We start from the raw sequence: 22,309 nt of genomic DNA, 5'->3' as shown, positions 1-22,309 counted from the left end.
TAACTGTGCTAGACATATTAAAGGAAAAAAATGGGGGGAGAAAAGATATAATCCCTACTCAAAGGAAATTTATGGTCCACAGTAGAAGATACAATTGTACTTAACAAACTACGACATTGGGGTTTACTGTACCAATGCCTTGGCATTTGAAATAAGTTTAAACAAAGAATAAAATCCAGTAACTGGGTAAGTAGTTTGGAAGAAAAACGCTGACCAGCACCGTGTAAACAGCAAATGCTTTCTAGAAAAGCTTTTATTTGAGGGACATAGTAGGTAGATGATATAGTTGAAACAGCCACTCTATGGGAAGATGGGAGATAGGAATCGAAAGGCTGAGTGACAGAAATAGCTGAGGCAAAATTTCAAAAGCCGGAGAGCTTTGAAAATTAGTCTAAAGGCTTGAGTATTATTCTATACATATCGGAGAGCCATCAAAAGTTTTTAAACTGGGAAAACTACGATAAAATATGTGACTATAAGAATATTTGGGTTAAAGATTTGAAGATAGACAAGGAGATTAGATTATTGGAGTAGTAAAAGCTAGAAATGATTGAATAGTACAAAGACAGTAAGAGTGCAAAGGCAGAGATAAAGAGGTAGAAACTGATGAGTAAAGGGAAACAGCTTAGCAGAGAAGTCAAAGTTAGACAGCTAGGATTTGGTCATAGTACTCCTCAAGGTATAGTGCTACTGGTAACGAAAAATTGTAAGAAGAGTAGTTATTTACCTCTTAATGTTAGTGACATGAATTTGAAACATAATGAGAAAAGCTTTGTAAAGGGAATAATTAGTTTTCAGGAGCTCTTTAAAAGAAAAAAATGAAAAACAGTATGTAAGATAACAGTAGATACCACAAGGTCAAAATCATAAATAGAAACAACAAAAAGAAGACATGAAAAAAGCAATGTGTAATTTCTCCATTGGTCAAAGGAAAAGAAATTTGGTGTAACAAATGACCACCAAGAAAGAGAAGAAATATAATGGCTCTATGATTAAGAAGTTGATCTTACAAGTTTTAAAAGGGGGTGAGGTGAAAGAAAGGGTTGTTAACACTACATCTTTTTCTTATGTAGCTATGGTAATAGAGGAGGTCTCCAGAAACAGGGAAAGGGTTTCAGACTGTCATAAACAATCTATACAAAGACTGGGTATAATTTTTTCATGTAATCTAGGAAAATATTAAAGGTTTACCAATAGGAATGAATATATTCAAGTAAAATGACACTTTTCAAAGACGATAAAACTTAGTCCACAAAGAAATTTACCATACACTTACAGTGTTGTAAAGTTCTTCCAGTCGAGGAATGGTAAGGAATTTATGCATGCTTACTCCATTTTCAATAAGAAGTTTTACAAATGCAACTCTATCCATTACAAGAGCATCAAGCATAGCTTGTTCCAAGGATCCAACCTAAAACAGCATCGAAATTAATAAATATGTTTCATACATTCTGATTATACAAACAGTTCTAAATGCACATCCTTAGGATTTACACATATTTATTCCTGCACAGTTTTAAAACAAAATTTAGATGCAAAATCTAGAAGGCTAGGACAAACTATATATAGGGAATAGATAAACAGACCTATCTAGAGTAGTATTCCCAAAAGGACATTTTGCAGAAGATTAGGGGTTACAAGGGGATGGAGGTACAAGAAAGAATCCATCATCAAGTAAATTTGTGGGAAAGTATCTTAGAACAATGATTTTTAGTGTTTAGGAAAGGTTTTTTTAGAGGAATCATTTTAATAATTAGGGGCCACAACTACATTTAGTGGACAGGGTCAAAAGACATCAGAAATCATGCAGTATGCCGGATAATCTCACTTATATCTCACACAACTTTCTATTATCCTGTTAGACTCTAACAAATGAAAACCCAATAATTTTGCTTTACATATAAACACAAAGTATTGTCACAGACTTTCTAAAAATACAACTACTGTGTAAGTCAGACAAGATTATATTTAGTTTTCTTTAGAATTTTAACATAAACCATTCACCATTAGAGAAAAATCACATCTCTAACAGACACAACATGCAGCACTGCAGTTTCACATAACACGTGTGTCAGTATTTGTAGCACTCCCCTGACGGCTCAGATGGTAAAGAATCTGCCTGCAATGCAGGAGATCCAGGTTTGATCCCTGAGTCTGGAGATGAGAATGGCTACCCACTCCAGTATTCTTGCCTGGAGAATTCCATGGACAGAGGAGCCTAGTGGGCTAAGGTCCATGGGGTTGCAAACAATCAGATACATTTGAGCGACTAACAACTTTTCAACACTTGTAATTGTTTACAGACTCTTTTAGAGACTTCAGCAGACTCTAAATCAAATACTCTAAAATTAATGGAGACACAGAGAAATTTCACTGAAAATCATTATAAAATCCATTAAAAATAATATTAGTATATTTAATACTATTGTTATAGTAATATCTTAATAATATCCCACTGCTTATGCATATTTTTAAATATTTTGGTATCATATAATAAAAAAACTCTGTGATGAAAATCAATACCAAATGATTAGCTTTTTTCACATTGTTTTTTAATCTTATTCCGATTCTGTCTTCAGAAATTTACTATATGGAGGGAGTGGGTAGGAGGGAGGCTCTAGAGGGAGTATATATATATTTGCAGCTGATTCACACTACTATAGAACAGAAATCAACAACATTGTAAAGCAATTATCCTCTAATTAAAAATAAATTTTAAGAAAAGTTTACAACTGTACAACCTCTTTACAGCAGCTTCCAGTACTATTTCTTCATCTAATCTATCATTGACTTCTATTATTTTGCAAAGGGTATGGTCTCCACAATCTTTTTAAGTATACAGACTAAATATTAATTAATGCCTTATACACGATGGATGGATGGAAGGTATTTTCTGTGATTTTTTTCACCATTCAGTTCTACCTCATAACAAGGAATATATTTTGACATTGCACTTAAAAACAACGCACAACTTATAAGAATGTAACACTTATTCATTTTCTTATATATTAACAGTCTGTAACTTATCATAGCATGTTATTCCTATTTTAGTTTAAGATTACTTCCTACTTTCTCTTATCACATACAAATATGATTTGCTATCAACTTATTCTAACATTAACAACATTTGCTCTGTTGAAATATGTTTCTACTATAAACCATTTTCACTTCCCTATCTTCAATATAATTAGGGCATTATAGTATTTTTCAAAAGAGTCTGTGTAGTAGGTATTTACCAAATTTCCTTTCCACATAATAAAAAAAGGTATAACAAAGTTTTTGTTTAAAAAAAGAAGTATTCTATCCAACTGGGTTTATAATCATTGACCGAGAACAGTAACAAAGCCTGACAAAATTTTCACACCTGAGAAAAAAAGGCTTAGTTTAAAAAAAAGTCTGTTTTGTAAAAGAGAATTTGTTTACATACTCAGTGCATACTGAACTCCTAACAACAGAGGGAAAAAAGTAAAACAACTGTCCTGCAGACTACATTCAGAGTGAAGAAGCATAAAATTGGGCTTCCCGGGTAGTTCAGTGGTCAACATTCTGCCTGCCATTGCAGGAGATGATGGAGACATAGGTTTGAGCCCTAAGTCAGGAAGATCCTTTGGAGAAGGGAATGGCAACCGACACCAGTATTCTTGCCTGGGAAATCCCATGGATAGAGGAACCTGGAGGGTTATTAAGTCCATGGAGTCACAAAGAATCAGACATGACTTAGTGATTAAGCACATAACACAAGCATAAAATCAAATAGATAATACTATGCAGAACAAATCTTTGAAATAAAACAAATATAAAAAGAAGGTAAAGGTTGTGTTTAAGCCTTTATATCTGAGAAGATAAAAAAATCCAATGAAATTATTCAAGGGAATGAAAGGCTGGTTTACTGCTGGAGTTTAACCACAACTGATTAACATCAGTTTCTTCCTCTATAGTTTTGTAAGAGGGGAAGCAACTAAATAATTTTTAATTATTATTATAGAGAAAATATATTCCCATGATCAAAAAAATCAAATACCATAAAATGATGTGGTATCCTTTGCTCCTCATCTCTGCAGATACATCCTACATTAACAGTTTCTAGTAAAACTCCTGACCACATAGGACATACAGACATGTATGAATTTGCCACTTATAAACAGAATTTGCCACAATGAAGATCACACTATGCATAATGTCCTGCAATTTGCTGTTTACATTATGTAGATAGAAAGGATTTAGCTCATCCTCTGTAAAGGCTAGATAGTATTCCAAGATATGGATGAACATTTAATTTATCAAGCCTCCTACTGATTCAAACATTTAACAAAAATTTGTGAAGCACTTACTATACCATAGGCTGTGAAGACAGCAGTGAGCAAAACTGGAAAAATACTCTTGCTTTCATAACTTACTTCCTAGGAGTACAGCAATAAACAAACAAATAGCTTTACTGTATTATGGATCAGGTGATAAATACTACAGAAAAAAACGGCAGAGAAAAACATACAAAATGATGTCAAAGGGGACTGCTATTAAAAAAGGGTGAAAAGTAAAAGCTAACCAAGGAGGAGACATTTCGTCTGAAGCCAGAAAAATAAGTTGCCAGCCCAGATAGGCATCTGTTGCTAAGTCACTTCAGTCGTGTCCGACTCTGTGTGACCCCATGGACGGCAGCCCAACAGCCTCCCCCGTCCCTGGGATTCTCCAGGCAAGAACACTGGAGTGGGTTGCCATTTCCTTCTCCAGTGCATGAAAGTAAAAAGTGAAAGTGAAGTCGCTCAGTCATGTCCGACTCCCGCGACCCCATGGACTGCAGCCTACCAGGCTCCTCCGTCCATGGGATTCTCCAGGCAAGAGTACTGGAGTTGGGTGCCATTGCAGGTAGGCATCTAGGGGAATAATATTCCAAACAAAGGAAACAGCAAGTACAAAACATAGAGAGCAGGAGCATTCTTGATATGTTCTAAGAACAATGAGGCCAACATGGCTACAATATACAGAGCAAAGGGAACAGGTAAGGTAAGAGAGTAGATGATGAAAAGTTACGGTGTGGACAATGTTAAGCCTTACACAACATCATAAGGACTCTGGATTGTGGTCTGGGTAAATATAGTATGACACACTGCTGCTAAGTCACTTCAGTCGTGTCCAACTCTGTGTGACCCCATAGACGGCAGCCTACCAGGCTCCGCTGTCCCTGGGATTCTCCAGGAAAGAATACTGGAGTGGGTTGCCATTTCCTTCTCCAGTGCATGAAAGGGAAAAGTGAAAGTGAAGTCGCTCAGTTGTTTCCGACTCTTAGCGACCCCATGGACTGCAGCCTACCAGGCTTCTCCATCCATGGGATTTTCCAGGCAAGAGTACTGGAGTGGGGTGCCACTGCCTTCTCCAGTATGACACACTGTCTATGTGCAAAATAAGAGAAAAGAATGAGAATGAGGAAACCAAACAGGATGCTACTAAAACAATACAATACAGAAGGGTGATAGTAGATTGGACCAGGATGATAAAATTGGAAAATAGATATGAAAGATTTACCAAAGAAATTGTTTTAACAGAAAAGTTAAAAATTAAACTTTCTTGTCTCAGAAAGTGGGCAACTGTTGTGCGATTTACTAAGATGGAGAAGACTGCAGAAGAAAGTGGTCTAAACATTCAAGAAAACACGATAGTGAGTTCTCTTGTACATAGAGCACTTTTTTCTTTTTTAACCTTTTAATCAATTTCACCCATTTTGCCCACCACCCACATCTGCCTCTGGCAGCCACCAATCTGGTCTCTGTATCCGTGAGCTTTTTTTTTTAAATTCCACACATAATCCATATCATAAGAGAGATCAGACAGTATTTGTCTTTCTCTGACTTATTTCACTTAGCATAATGCCCTCAGGGTCTATCCATGCTGCAAATGGTAAGATTTCATCTCTCTTTTACAACAGGGTAATATTTCTCTATACACACATATACGCGATTTCTTAATCCTTTCATTTACTGATGGACACTTAAGAGTGTTTCCATATTTTGACTGTTTAAACAATGCTGCAATGAACATGACAGTGCAGGTATCTTTTTGTTCTTTTTCTTCAGCTAAATACCTAGAAGTAAAATTACTGGATATGGTAGCTCAATTATTTAATTTTTTTAGGAACCTCCATGATATTTTTCATAGTAGCTGCAACAACTGTGCACAAGTGTTTCCCTTTCTCTACATCCTCATCAACACATGTTATTTATCTTCTTTTTAAAATCTTTTTAATAATAGCTACTCTAACAGGTGTGAAGTGATAGTTCATTGTGGTTTTGATATACATTTCCCTAATGATTAATAAAGCTGAGCACCTTTTCATGAACATATTGGCTATTTGTATGCCTTTTTTGGAAAAATATCTATTCAGATTTTCTGTCCATTTTTCAGTTGGGTTTTTTGGTTGATTTTTGTCTTTTGTTTTTGCTGTCCCTTATGTATTATGGATATTAGTCACTTATCAGATCTATGATTTGTAAATATGTTCTTCCAGTGAGCAGGTTGCCTTTTCATTTTGTTGATGGCTTCTTTTGTTGTGCAGAAGATTTTTAGTTTGAGGTAGTCTTACCTGTTTGCGCTTTTATGTTTTGCTTTTGGTGTGATTAAAAAAATCATCACTAAAATTTATGTCAAGGAGCTTACCACCTACATATTCTTCTACAAGTTTTATGGCTTCAAGTCTTATGTTTAAGTTTTTGATCCATTTTGAATTGATTTTTGTGTGGGGTATATGACAGTGGTCAAGTTTCAGTCTTTTCATGCAACTGTCTAGTTTTCCTAACACTAATAATTGAAAAACACTGTCCTTTCCCCTTTGTATAGTCTTGACTACTCTATCATAAATTAATGGACATAATATGTGCATGAGTTTATATCTGGGCTCTCTATTCTGCTACATTGATCTATGTATCTATTTTTATGCCACTATCATGTTTAAATTACTATAGTTTTGTGAAAAGTTTGAAGTCAGGGAGCATAATACCTTCAGCTTTATTCTTCTTTCTCAAGATTCTTTCAGCTATTTCAGATCTTCAGTGGTTCTATACAAATTTTAGAATTGCTTCTTCTATTTCTGTGAAAAATGCCATTGGAACTTGGATAGGGATTGTACAGAATCTACAGATTGCTTTAAGTAGTGCAGACATTTTAGCAATATTTATTTCTATCAATAACCATGAAATATCTTTCCATTTCTGTATACTTTCTTCAATTTCTTTCATCAACATATTATAGTTTTCAGTACATAAATCTTTTACTTCCTTGGATGAATTTATTCCTAGGTAATTTATTCTTTTGAAGCAATTGCGAATGAGATTTTCACACAGTCAGTTCAGTCAGTTCAGTTGCTCAATCGTGTCCGACTCTTTGTGACCCCATGGACTCCAGCATGTCAGGCTTACATGTCCATCACCAACTTCCAGAGCTTACTCAAACTCATGTCCATTGAGTCAGTGATGCCATCCAACCATCTCATCCTCTGTCATCCCCTTCTCCTCCCGTCTTCAATCTTTCTCAGCATTAGGGTCTTTTCCAATGAGTCGGTTCTTCGCATCAGGTGGCCAAAGTATTGGAGTTTCAGCTTCAACATCAGTCCTTCCAGTGAACACCCAGGACTGATCTCCTTTAGGATGGACTGGTTGGATCTCCTTGCAGTCCAAGGGACTCTCGAGAGTCTTCTCCAACACCACAGCTCAAAAGCATCAATTCTTCGGCACTCAGCTCTCTTTATAGTCCAACTCTCACATCCATACATGACCACTGGAAAAACCATAGCTTTGACTAGATGGACCTTTGTTGGCAAAGTAATGTCTCTGCTTTTTAATATGCTATCTAGGTTTGGTCATAACTTTTCTTCCAAGGAGCAAGCATCTAATTTCATGGCTGCAGTCACCATCTGCACTGATTTTGGAGCCCAAAAAGATAAAGTCTGTCACCGTTTCCATTGTTTTCCTATCTATTTGCCATGAAGTGATGGGAATGGATGCCATGATTTTAGTTTTTTGAATGTTGAGTTTTAAGCCAACTTTTTCACTCTCCTCTTGCTCTTTCATCAAGAGGCTCTTTAGTTCTTTGCTTTCTGCCTTAAGTGTGGTGTCATCTGCATATCTGAAGTTATTGGTATTTCTCCTGGCAATCTTGATTCCAGGTTGTGCTTCATGCAGTCCAGCATTTCACACAATAGATTTATGCACATTGATTTTGTATCCTGCAACTTTGCTGAACTCACTAGTTCTAATAGTTTTTTGGTGAAGTCTTTAGGGTTTTGTATATACGGTATCATGTCATCAGCAAAGAGTGATAATTTTACTTCTTTTCCAACTTATATGACTTTTATTACTTTTTCTTGCCTAACTGCTATAGTGAGGGCTTTCAACACTATGCTCAATAAAAGCAGCAAGAGTGTTTTATTCCTTATCTTAGAGGAAAAGCTTTCAACTTTTCATCGTTAAGTATGATGTTAGCTGTAGGTTTGTCATGTATGTCTTTATTATACTGAAGTGCATTCTCTCTATACCTGCTCTGCTGAGTCTTTATCATAAGCAGATATAGAATTATGTGAAATACCTTTTCTGCATCTATTGAACTGATTACACAATTTTTATCATTCATTTTCCTTTTTAAATAAGTTTATTTATTTTTAGCTGTGCTGGGTCATCACTGTTGCATGGGCTTTTCTTTAGTTATGGCTAGTAGGGGCTACTCTCTAGTTGTAGTTTGTGGGCTTCTCATTGTGGTGACTTCTCCTGTTGAAGAGCACAGGCTCTAGGGAACATGGGGCTTCAGTAGTTGTGGCACATGGGCTCAGTAGTTATGGTTCTGAGCTCGAGGGTACAAACTCAATAGTCATGATGCATGGGTTTAGTTGGTCTAGAGCATGTCGGATCTTCCCAGATCACAGATCGAACCTGTGTCTCTTGCATTGGCAGGTGGATTCTTTATCACTGAGCCACCAGGGAAGCCCTTATCACTCATTTTTTGTGATATATCACGCTGACTGATTTGTAGATCTCCAGAATAAATCCCACCTGATTATGGTATATTGTTGAATTCACTTTTCTAAGATCTTCTCTCAAAAGTTGTCTGAGCAGCTGGGTTCCATCAGTCTGAATCTGGATGCTAAAACACTCCCCTTAGGGACACTAAAAAGTACTGGCACATTCTCAACTACTGGGAGCTAATAAAAATATAATACATTGCTTGAAGAAGCAGAAAGGTTTGAGAGAGAAAAAAAGCTGGGTCAAAGTTGACTGACAAGGTTCATCCCCTACACAAGACCACCTCTTCAACACTAGAAGAGCTGGGGGACTTCCCTGGTGGTCCAGTGATTTAGGTGCCATGCTTCTAGTGGTGTGGGTTTGATTGCTGGGTAGGGAACTAAGATTCTGCACACACCACATGACCAAAAGAAAAAAAAACACAATTGGAAGAGATGGTTATTTCATCTACTGTATAGAAACCTGTACAGAGTCAAGTAAAATAGAGAAATATGTTCCAAATGAAAGAGTAAAAAAAAACAATGAAATGGAGGTAAGTAATTTACCTGAGAAAGAGTTCAAAGTAATTATTATAAAGATGCTTACCAAACTGTGGAGAAGAATGAACACAGCAAGAACTTCAATGAAGAGATGGAAAATCTAGGACCATATCAACCAGAAGTCAAAGAACTGAAGAATAAAAGACTAAACTGAAAAATACACTAACAGGGTTCAACAGCAGACTAGATGAAGCAGAAGAAAGGATCAGTCAATTTGGAGATAAAACAGTAGAATTCACTCAATCAAAGTAGCAAAAAGAATTTTTCAAAAAGTTGTTAGCTTAAGAAACTTAACGGGACAATATCAAATGGACTAACACATTTTAGGTTTCCCAGAAAATGAGAGAGACAAAGGGGTAGAAATCATATTTGAAGAAATAATGACTGAAATGTCTCTAATCTCAGGAAGAAAACAGACATCCAGATACAGGAAGTTCAGAGAGTTCCAAATAAGGTGAACCTATAGAGACCTTCATAGAGATACATAACTGAAATGCCAAAAGTTAAAGACAAGGAGAGGATATTATAAGCAATAAGAGAAAAACAACTTGTAACACACAAGGGAACCTCCATAGACTATCAGATTTTTCAGCAGAAACTCTGCAGGCTAGATGGGAGTGGCATGGTATCTTCAAAGAACTGAAAGAAAAAACTTCCAGTGAAGAATACTCTACACTTGGAAAAATTCTTAATCTGAATTGAAGGAGAGAAAGACTTTTCCAAACTGGCAAAAAATAAAGGGGTCTATCACCACTAAACCAGCCTTTCAAGAAATGTTAAAGGAGCTTCTTTCAAGCTGAAAAGAAAGGGTGGTACTTAGTAATAAGAAAACATATGAAAGAATAAATCTCAGTGGAAAGGTAAATATACAGTAAAAGTAGTAAATTAATCACTTATGAAGTCAGAATAAAGGTTAAAAGACTAAAGTAGTAAAAACAGCCACAATTACAGTAATTAGTTAAGAGAAACCCACAGTAAAAAGATGTAAAATGTGACATGAAAAACAAAACAGGAAGGGTAGTATGAAAATGTTAAGATTTAAAATGGGATCAAAGAAGTGGTTATTTTAACATAAAACAGACTGTTAAGAGATATAAGTTATTATCTGTAACTCTCATGGTAACCACAAAGCAAAAACCTACAGTAAATATGCAAACGATAAAGAGAAAGGAATATAAACATATCACTAAAGAAAGTCATCAAACTACAAAAGGAGAGCAAGAGGAAAAAAAAGGAACAGAGAGGAATTACAAAAACAGCCAGAAAACAGTTAACAAAATGTCAGTAAGTACATACTTACAATAATTATTTTAAACGTAAATGGACTAAATTCAACAATTCAAAGAGTAGCTAAATGAATAAAAATGTAAGACCCTATCTACATGCTGTCTATAACAGATTCACTTTAGATGTAAAGACACACAAACAGACTGAAAGTAAAGAAATGGAAAAGGATATTCCATGCAAATGGAAACCAAACAAAAGCTTACCTATATCAGACAGACAGAGGAGAGTTTAAAAAAATACTGTAATAAGAAACAAAGATGGATGGTATATAATGTTAAAGTGGTCAATTCAACAAGAAGATACAACATTTGTAAATATTTTTATACCTAACATGGGAGCATCCAAATGCATAAAGCAAACAGTAACAGACTTAAAGAGAGACACAGACAGCAATACAAAATAATAGCCACTTACATCAATGGATAGATCATTCAGATAGAAAATCAGTAAGAAATCATAAACCTTAAATGACAAAATAGACCCAAGGACTTAATACAGATATACAGAATGTTCCTTCCTAAAAGCAACAAATACACATTCTTCTACAGTGTACACAGAAAATTTTATAGGACAATGTTAAGCCACAAAACATGTCTTAATAAGAAAACTGAAATCATATCAAGCATCTTTTCTGGCCACAATGGTGTGAAACTAGAAATTAATCACACAAAGAAAACTAGAAAATTTAAAAATGTGTAAAGATCAAACAACATACTACTCAACAACAAATGGGTCAAAGAAGAAATCAAAATAGAAATAAAAAGATACCTTGAGACAAACAAAAATGAAAATTTCACATACCAAAAATTATGGTATGCAGCAAAAGCAGTTCTAAAAGGGAAGTTCATAGTGATAAAACAAAAAAAGTCTCAAATAACATAACTTTATACTTCAAGAGACCAGAAAAGAAAAGAATAAATGATACTCAAAACCAGCAGATGGAAGAAAGTAACAAAGATTAGACAGATACAAATGAAACAGATTGAAAAGACAACTATAATGAAACTAGAGCTAGTTCTTCGAAAAGATAAAATTGAAAGCCCAAACATTTGGAACTTAAAAGCTTTTGTGTAGCAAAGGAATCCATAAACAAAACAAAAAGACAACCCTCAGAATGGAGGAAAATATCTGCTAACAAAGCAACTGTGCATGCATGCTCCACTGTCTCTGACTCTGTGACCCTATAGACTGCCAAGCTCCTCTGTCTGGGGTTGCCATTTTCTCCTTCAGGAGATCTTCTCAACCTGGGGATTGAACCTGCATCTCCTGCATTGGCAGGCAGATTCTTTACCACTGTGTCCCTGAAAAGCCAATTATTAGGGAAATGCACATCAAAACTACAATGAAGTATCCCCTCAACAGGTCAGAATGGCCATCATCAAGAAATCTACCAAAACAAAACAAAACAAAAAAGAAATCTACCAACAATAAATGCTGGAGACAGTGTGAAGAAAAGGGAACCCTCTTGCACTGTTGGCGGTAATGTAAACTGATATAGCCATGATGGAGAATAGTATGGAGGTTCCCTAAAAAACTGAAAACAGAACTACCATATGACTCAGCAATACCACTACTGGGCATATATGGAGAGAAAATCATAATTCAAATAGACATTTGTACCCCAATGTTCACTGCAGCATTATATGAAACAGCCAAGACATGGAAGCAACCTAAATGTCCATAGACAGATGAATGGATAAAGAAGATGTGCTACATATATATGGTGAAATATTACTCAGCCATAAAAAGGAATGAAATTGAGTCATCTGTAGTAATGTGAATCAACCTAGAGTCTGTCATACGAAGTGAAGTAAGTCAGAAAAACAAACGCTGTATATTAACGTATATATAAGGAATATAGAAAACTGGTACAGATGAACCTATTTGCAAGGCAGGAGTAGAGGCACAAATGTAGAAAATAGACATGTGTGAACACAGAGGGGGAAGAGAAGGCGGGACGAATTAGGAGTCTGGCACTGAGAAATATACATTACCATGTGTAAAACAGATAGCTAGTAGGAAGTTGCTGTATAACATGGGGAGCTCAGCTCGGTGCTCTGTGATGACCTAAAGGGATGGGATGGGGGGAGCGGCAGAGAGGCTCAAGAAGGACAGGATATATGTGTGCATATGGCTAATTCTCTTTGTCGTACAGCTTCCACTCACGCAACAGTGTAAAGTAATTATAATTGCAATAAAAAAAGAAATTGACAAGCCTTTAGCTAGACTCAAGAAGAAAAACAGAGAGGACTCAAATAAATAAAAAATGAAAGAGATGTTACAAATGATACCAGAGATATAAGGGAACGTAAGAGGTTAACATAAAAATTATATGCCAAAAAACTGGACAACCTAGAAGAAACATCAATTCCTAGAAACATAAACTTACCAAAACTGAATCATGATGAAATAGAAATTATAAACAGACTAATTAGGAATAAGGACCAGACAACTTCACTGTAAATTTTACCAAACATTCAAAGAAGAACTAATACCAATCCTTCTCAAACTCTTCCAAATTTATCTTATGACCCCAACATTACTCTGAGCCCAAAATCAGATAAAGACGCCACAAGAACAGGCAATTACAGGAAAACATTCCTGACAAACATAGATGTAAGTTATAGTATTTTTAGAGATTTAGACCTTATAAAAAACACAGTTTTTATCAAGAGACAAACAGAACTTACTAAATTCTAAATGGATCTGGATGCTACAGAAATGTTTAGTTACAGTAATTTTGCACTTTTGACTGACAGGTAAAATGTCATATTAGGTCACAGTTTCAGCAAATACTGGTATAATTTAGCTTAATTACATTGTTTATATACATTATTTACATACCAGCCACTGCTGTCCATAAACAAATACATGATTTTTGGCGATGTCAACTCTATCCCATGCCAATGTAAGGATGAGCTGGTCAAATGCAGATGCATTAGTGCCTAATCGAATAAAGAAAACAGTTGACGAGTTCAATTAACTTATTTGAATTTTTTGGCAAGTACATTTTTGTGCACATGTTTAATAGGATGAATTTACAGAAGTCAAACTGCTGTGTAGAAGGATATATAAAGTTTTTGATACACTGCCAAAATAAATTCTAGAAATGTTACACCATCCATCAGGAGTATACAAATACCCAGTAGGAGGATATAAAGCTTCCTCCTCACCCCCAATTTATAGGGTTTCTTTGTTTTAAGATCTTTCTATCATTTCCAAATTTCCACATTTCTGCTAATATCTATTATATAAATTCTGACTCATTTTTCCATGGATTATTCATCTGCTTATCACTAATTTTTAACACCTTCTAGTGATTTTTAAGAATGCTATCTTTAATTTCTATCAACTAATACCTTATTACTTTAACACACTTATTTTTCAGCCAGTTAAAAATGTGACACATTTTATACACCCTTAACAAGATGATAGGCCTAATGTCATAAATCCTAATTTGAACTTTGAAAAAAAGTATATAATATAAAGACAAAAGCGAATTTACTGTCACAGAAAGTGAATGCTATATGAATTTTTCTTTACAAAGAAAAATTATTGAAAAATTTAATTCTCAAATTAAAAAAACCCTAACTTATATAAAAAGACTGTAAATGAAAGACCTAACAAATAAATTTTAAACCTTACCTTTAAGCAGTGCAGTAAGTATTGCTACATCTATATCTTGATGTTCCTCTGATCCAATGTGGAAAACAGTGATCTATTTAAAGATTAAGCCATAATATTATGCTTTTACATTTTAAAAGCTAAGGCATAAGGCAAATAAATCACATATAAATCACAAAGTAATTTCAAACTACATGGCTTATACAATTTTGGGGGGTTGGAAATAATTTCATTATAATAAACAACCCAGAAAATTAAGAATCTATATCATTTACCAAATAAAATTCAAGTATATTCAAACCTTTAATATTTTTCTAACTGAGAATTCTCCCTGCAGTCCAGCGGTTAGGACTCCATGCTTTCACAGCCAAGGGCCTGGGTTCAATTCCTGGTTGGGAAACTAAGATCCCACCAGCCACAGAGGTGGCCAAAAATTATTTTTTTTTTAAAGTACTTCTCTAGTTTAGAATGTGCTTTGAATGAAATAAAAAGGCTTATTCTGATGAAATCTACTTACGAGCTCCTTTCTTTTCATACATTCCATTAGTGTTTGAAATAAATGAACTGCTTCACTCTGGCCAAAGTTAAATGTTTTTTTGATAGTTGAAATAATATCGGGCTCTGCTGCATCAGGAAGATTCCTGAAGTAAGAGGAAACACAACTTAATCCACTGATTTCAAATTCCGTTATTTGAAGAATCTAGTATCATCAAGTACTGGTGGACAGGCAAGACATTTAAAGATACTGTATTAAGTACTTGGAAAAAAAAATTAAATTCTTGACCAGAGTGAAATCTGCTTCATTAGACTCCCACTACAAATCACAAGGGTGAAAAACAGAAAATGGAGTGATTTTTCTCTTTGAATTATTTCCAAGTTTTTTTTTTTTACAAGGCATGTGTTAACACTATCAGTACTCACATTCTATAAGATTTTGTATAATTTTAAGATATTATCATGTATAAAGCAGTATTTCACCAAAATGTGTTAAATATCACCACATTTGCATTTTTCTTTCTTTTTCTCAATGTGGAATATTTACACGGCTCAAAAGCTTGATATAAAATATAAAAATATGAAAATTCATAGTGAAAGTGTCCTTTTCACTGTCTTCCATCAGTCCATTCCATCTCAACTGCTCCCAAGAAACACTATCACTTTGTGTAACTTTTCAGGATCTTCTTCCATATACACAATTATTCTGCTTTTCTCCCACATAAAAGGCACCATAATATATATGTTACTGTACATTTTCCTTTTTTCTACATATATATTTTGTTAATCTTCTCAAGTCTACTAAACAGATTAAAACCATACATAACTGCAAACTATTCCACCACGCAGATGTACTATGTTATTCATTCACTCCCCCTGATATATGCTCTATATTGTTCTAATCTTTTACTATTACAAACCACACTGTAATCTGTAACTTTATATAAGTTACTTCACATGTGTACATTTGTAGGAAAATTACCAGAAATAAAACTATCAAGTCAAAAGATATGTGCCTCTGTATATTTAACAGATCTTGCAAAATTGTCCACAACAAAGACTGTTGTATTTTAATTCATTCTAATAATGTGTCGAAAAAGCAGGAGAGTTCCAGAAAAACATCTATTTCTGCTTTATTGACTAGGCCAAAGCCTTTGACTGTGTGGATCACAATAAACTGTGGAAAATTCTGAAAGAGATGGGAATACCAGACCACCTGACCTACCTCTTGAGAAACCTGTATGCAGGTCAGGAAGCAACAGTTAGTACTGGACATGGAACAACAGACTGGTTCCAAATAGGAAAAGGAGTACGTCAAGGCTGTGTATTGTCACTGTGCTTATTTAAACTTATATGCAGAGTGCATCATGAGAAACGCTGGGCTGGAGGAAGCACAGGCTGGAATCACGATGGCCAGGAGAAATATCAATAACCTCAGATATGCAGATGCTGCTGCTGCAAAGTCGCTTCAGTCGTGTCCGACTCTGTGCGACCCCATAGACGGCAGCCCATCAGGCTCCCCCGTCCCTGGGATTCTCCAGGCAAGAATACTGGAGTGGGTTGCCATTTCCTTCTCCAGTGCATGAAAGGGAAAAGTGAAAGTGAAGTCGCTCCGTTGTGTCCGACTCTTAGCGACCCCATGGACTGTAGCCTACCAGGCTCCTCCGTCCATGGGATTTTCCAGGCAAGAGTACTGGAGTGGGGTGCCATTGCCTTCTCCGGATATGCAGATGACACCACCCTTATGGCAGAAAGTGAAGAGGAACTAAAAAGCCTCTTGATGAAAGTGAAAGAGGAGACTGAAAAAGTTGGCTTAAAGCTCAACATTCAGAAAACTAAGATCATGGCATCTGGTCCCATCACTTCATGGGAAATAGATGGGCAAACAGTGGAAACCGTGTCAGACTTTATTTTTCTGGGCTCCAAAATCACTGCAGATGGTGACTGCAGCCATGAAATTAAAACATGCTTACTTCTTGGAAGCAAAGTTATGACCAACCTAGATAGCATATTAAAAAGCAGAGATGTTACTTTGCCAACAAAGGTCCGTCTAGTCAAGGCTGTGGTTTTTTCCAACAGTCATGTATGGATGTGAGAGTTGGACGGTGAAGAAAGCTGAGCACTGCAGAATTGATGCTTTTGAGCTGTGGTGTTGGAGAAGACTCTTGAGAGTCCCTTGGACTGCAAGGAGATCCAACCAGTCCATCCTAAAGATCAGTCCTGGGTGTTCACTGGAAGGACTGATGTTGAAGCTGAAACTCCAATACTTCGGCCACCTCATGCGAAGAGTTGACTCACTGGAAAAGACCCTGATGCTAGGAAGGATTGGGGGCAGGAGGAGAAGGGGACAACAGAGGATGAGATGGCTGGATGGCATCACCAACTCGATGGACATGAGTTTGGGTAAACTCCGGGAGTTGGTGATGGACAGGGAGGCCTGGTATGTTGCGATTTGTGGGGTTGCAAAGAGTCAGACACGACTGAGCGACTGAACTGAATGAACTGAATAATTTGTCAGACAGGCCTTTTCCTCAACACTTAGGAAGGTAGTTTCATGTTCATAAAACACTGAAATGAATTTAATATTCTAGAAGCCACAAGCCTCTTTACGCAAGGGTGCTCAGTTGTGTCCTACTCTTTGTGACCCCACAGACTGTAGCCCATCCAGCTTCTCTGTCCATGGAATATTCCAGGCAAGAATACTGGAGTGGGTTGCCATTTCCTACTCCAGACCCAGGGATCAAACCTGCATGTTGTTTGTCTCCTGAACTGACAGGCAGATTCTTTACCACTCCAATACCTAGGAAGCCCCCACAGCCCTCTTTATATGAAATCATTAAAAATATGTTGTAATCATACACTTACCCTCCTTCTTCTGTTTGCTTATGAATATAAGCTAGTAGATCTGCAGCTCTGCCTGTTCCTTCACATACAACGACTGGAACAGGAGGACTTTCCTGAAGGTATTCTAAAACTGTGAGGATAACATTTGGCCCACCCTCAAATATAAGTGCCACCACAGGAACACCTTGACCAATTCCTTAAAAAAGTAAAAAGATTAATTATGATATTAGGCAATATTCAATAATTTAATCTTATTTTTTTCTCAAAAACAATAAAAAGCCAAAATAAAATTTCTTAAAAGACTGTGTTTAATCAAAGTACTCAACATGATACTAGTCTGATATAAATAAAATACTAAATAAATTACTTTTACACTGACTTTCAAATCTATTCTAAATAACAAAATTAGAAAATCCAATATATAACAAGGCACACACTGGAACATATAGTCACTAAAGAGCAATAACTATTTTGCATATTTCACTACTTTAACTCTTGGTAAGAAATTAAAACACCAAGTTGGTGTTCAGTTTGCTTTTTAATATGGCATGAGTTGAACTTCCAATGTTTCTATTTTTAATCACTTTTTGATTCCAAATGCATTGAGACATTAGTATAGAAATTAATGACAAAATCAGGATTACATAAACAGAACAGATAATAAAATCCAAGACCTCATTAAGAGTAACAGAAAAAAAATTTTGGGAATACCTTGCAATGTAGTGAAAAAATCCAAAATATAGGTATTTGCAAAGTTCTAAAACATTCCTAAGTTTTAGGAGATGCTATGACTCCATCATAATCTGTAAATACTATTCTGTAATTTTTGTACTTATATTTCACTTCATCATAGAGCTCACCTTCTTGGTGTCCTAAAATTATAAAGTTTCTTCTTTTTGAAATAAAAATCTAGATGTTGAACCAGAAAGTTTGACCATGGCTGGAAAAGACATGTGTCAAGAATACCAACTTTTAAGACATATCTACCAAAGAGTGATACCTACTTGTGTTATCAACTTTAAGTGAAGTGATTCTTACTTCACAATAAAGTATGTTTTTCCTCTTCAATCCTGAACTTCAAAGTCATGTACTGGAATGCTGCTGCTGCTAAGTCGCTTCAGCCGTGTCTGACTCTGTGTGACCCCATAGATGGCAGCCCACCAGGCTCCGCCATCCCTGAGATTCTCCAGGCAAGAACACTGGAGTGGGTTGCCATTTCCTTCTCCAATGCATGAAAGTGAAAAGTGTAAGTGAAGTCACTCAGTCGTATTCGACTCTTCGAGACCCCAAGGACTGCAACCTACCAGGCTCCTCTGTCCATGGGATTTTCCAGGCAAGAGTACTGGAGTGGGGTGCCACTGCCTTCTTCGTGTACTGGAATATATCATACATTAAGAATATTTCTGAATTCCTTGAGATGCAATGGGATTACAGTAGCAACAAAGCTTCCAATGAACTTCTGTGGCTTTGGCCTTGATATTTGAGTATCCTGTTTAATCTCAAACTTTGTTTTCTAGGTCTTATTTTGTTTAAGGTCAGTTACTCTTTGTTGTTTTGTATGTCATTCTGCTACTAAGGAAATGAGGACTTAAAAGAACATTCTACCTTTCATAGAATGCTGATCAGAATAATTTTAACAACAAATTTATAAATGCCCTTACTAGCATGAATTCTTTGCTGATTAACAGTTTTTTCAAGTTCTCTTCTCAGTCTGACTTCTGCTCCATACTTTCCAACAGTGCCATCATCCACCAATATGAAATGGGAATGCAGATTATTCAGAACATTCAATTTGCTCAGAGGGTTCAACAATGTTTGGTAAGGAGCAACCACCTAAACAATAGCAAACATGTGTTAGTGGGTAGGATTAAACATAACTTAGAGTAAAAACAAATTTTGAAATAGTCTGTAAAGGCAAAAATACAAAATGTAAAAGAATGTATCAAAAAGCATGAGCTTTTAAGCAGCTGAAGATTATTCAATAACGGGTTGAACCAAACAATTATATTTTGGCTATCACTGCAGAATATACCATATTTCATCATCCCATACAAAGGAAACAGCAGCAAATAAGCAAAAAAATAAACAATGTTAAGAAACTCTCAGGTTATTAGGGAATAAAGTGCAATATATAAAGGACACTGAATAAAAACAGTTAAATGTCATATTGCTACTTTTCCAGTCATAAGTAGAATCTTTAAAATTGATGTTAGAAATTTAACTGTGCTTGAAAATGATCATTATAATACCTTTTTAATAATCTCTTGAAAAAATATCTACAACCAATTCACATGTCTTTAACCTACTTGAATAAAACACCAGCATTTGATTACTACTTTCACAGACAATACAATTAATTCTTAACCTCATGCAGTCATTAAAAACTTAATTACACAGACTGGCATGATATGGAAAAGGTGTGAAATAGTCATACAAAAAAGGGCAGAAACCAAATGTACTAACATTATAATCACAATTGTTTAAATCTATGATGGTGTTTTCAAAAGGATTGTAGTATGATCATGAATATTTTAGGTTGACTTTGCATTACTCTTGCTCTAATTTTGTCTCCACATAAGCTGAAATAAAAGAAATTAAAAAAAACACTCTTACATCTCTCCCAACAAGATCATTTCTGTTTTCAATCACTCCCCATGGAGCTATTCCAATAGTGCAAATCTTTCGAGATGATCTGGAAGCATGTTCTTTAAGGGCATCACCAACATGTTTTGCCACACCTGTTCATACAAAATTAAATTCACTTTATTTGAAAGTCTTTATTGTGTTCAGAACAATCCTGTTCTCAGTAACATTACAACTGGTGCTAAGTTTTTTTTTTTACATATACAAGATAAAAAGCAACGAAGTCCAAAAGACAAACTTTCAAAAGAAAACACAAGGACAAAAAAAAAAAAAAAAACCCACAATGTCAAATCACTATAACTGCCTGAAACACACGTAAAACTAACTTTTACCATGTTGTTAGGCCTAGTCTCCTCTCTTAGATTCCTCATGTTAACTGTAGTTTTTGTTACTGCTCTATACATCATCTAAAAAAAAAGAAGAGTATGGCTCAGGACTATAAGCAAAACACACACACTCACAAAAAACTACAACAGTTTTCCAACTGAGTCAAAAATTGGGAAGAAAGTATACAGAAAAAATAATTCAAAAGAGCACATAACTTCTCATTACCACTTGTTATGGACTGAACAGTATCCTCCCCAAAATTCCTATGTTGATATTCTAACCCCAGTACCTTAGAATGTGATGGTATTTGGAAATAGATCCTTTAGGTTATCGTGTGAAAATGAGGATGTTAGGGTAGGCCCTAGTCCAATCTGGCTGGTGTCCTTATAAGGGGAAATTTGGACACAAAAAGAGACACCAGAGATGCACATGCAATGGGAAAGGCCACAGGAGGACATAGTGAGAAGATGGCCATCTCTAAGTCAAGGAGAGCTGCATCGGGGGAACCAAACTTACTAACATCTTGATCTTGGATCTCCAGAACTATCAGAAAATAAATTTCTTTTTGTTTAAGCCTCCCTGTCTGTGGTATTTTAACAGCCCTAGCAAATCAACACATCACTCAATTAGATTTTTATAACACATTAGATCTCATTCCTCACATGGATTATTGAAACAGCATCTTCACTGTTCTTCCAGTTGCTGCCTTGCCTATTTATAGTCTTTTTAAAACATCATTCAAGATATCTTTGCTCCTGTCAACTCTCTGTTTAAAATCTCCCCTTCTAATTCAGATTAAAAGTCAAAGTGCTTATAATGGCCTGCAAGGCCTTATATGATGATCCGTCTGTTGCTCCTGATGTTTACCACAAACCCCATGCCAACCCCACCATCACCACTCACCTGTAACTTTCTGATCTCATCACCTAGCAGTCCTCGTTCATTTTACTCAAGCTACACTGGACCTTTCTTACTATTTTTCCAATACTTTCCATCTCTTCTCCTTTAAATGCTCTGCCCCACATTATTCTTAATCTCATTTGCTTCATTTCCTTTCACTTCTACTCAGTTATCTTATGAACGAAGCTTCCTTGACCATCCCTCACTATCCCTCCTCTACATTTTATGTGTCTCCAAAGCACTTATTATTTAATTTACTATACATTTAGTTTACTATACATATACATATAGTTTACTATACATTTATCTGCTGTTTTCTACATCTTTCCCAGTAGAATATAAGCTCCATGAAGGCAAATATTTTGTGTAATGATATATTTTCAGTGGCTAGAAGAATGCCACAATAAGGTTCAAAAAACAGTTGCTGTTAATGAAATAGATTTTTGCAAACTAATTTAAATAATAACTATGTTTTACTTTGGATATTAAAATTAATTTGCCTTCCTTTTATCCAAACTATGTATGTGATAGGAAAGGCTTAGAATATAAGATTATATTAAAAATTAATTTCAAAAGCTATTTTTTACCACTGTCTAGGCAATGAATTGCCATTCTTTTCTCAATTTACCAGTCACAAAGTGGCAA

The 22,309-nt window shown here is 35.6% G+C and overlaps 1 protein-coding gene across 3 annotated transcripts in view; it reads right to left on the bottom strand.

Annotated features, from left to right (window-relative positions):
• TRPM7 (transient receptor potential cation channel subfamily M member 7) overlaps positions 1–22,309 on the bottom strand; it is a 102,950-nt gene that overhangs the window by 55,148 nt on the left and 25,493 nt on the right. For 2 of the 3 annotated variants that reach the window (XR_014059107.1, XM_081508296.1), the window contains exons 6-12: positions 20,408–20,532; positions 19,456–19,627; positions 17,816–17,990; positions 14,973–15,096; positions 14,477–14,549; positions 13,676–13,776; positions 1,277–1,411 (exon numbers count right to left, since the gene is read on the bottom strand). Coding sequence is in view for 2 of the 3 variants with exons in the window: in XM_081508296.1 (XP_081364422.1) it covers positions 1,277–1,411; positions 13,676–13,776; positions 14,477–14,549; positions 14,973–15,096; positions 17,816–17,990; positions 19,456–19,627; positions 20,408–20,532 (905 nt within the window). In the remaining variant the exon portion in view is untranslated. Of the gene's footprint in view, positions 1–1,276; positions 1,412–13,675; positions 13,777–14,476; positions 14,550–14,972; positions 15,097–17,815; positions 17,991–18,798; positions 19,628–20,407; positions 20,533–22,309 lie in introns of all 3 variants that reach the window. The other variant, XM_081508297.1, reaches the window with a different exon arrangement.

The sequence above is a fragment of the Giraffa tippelskirchi genome, chromosome 7 (assembly GCF_054371585.1).
Source record: "Giraffa tippelskirchi isolate mGirTip1 chromosome 7, T2T-mGirTip1v1.2.pri, whole genome shotgun sequence".
Taxonomy (NCBI): domain Eukaryota; kingdom Metazoa; phylum Chordata; class Mammalia; order Artiodactyla; family Giraffidae; genus Giraffa; species Giraffa tippelskirchi.
The sequence above is the reverse complement of the archived record's forward strand: the minus strand, read 5'-3'. Positions and strand labels throughout refer to the sequence as shown.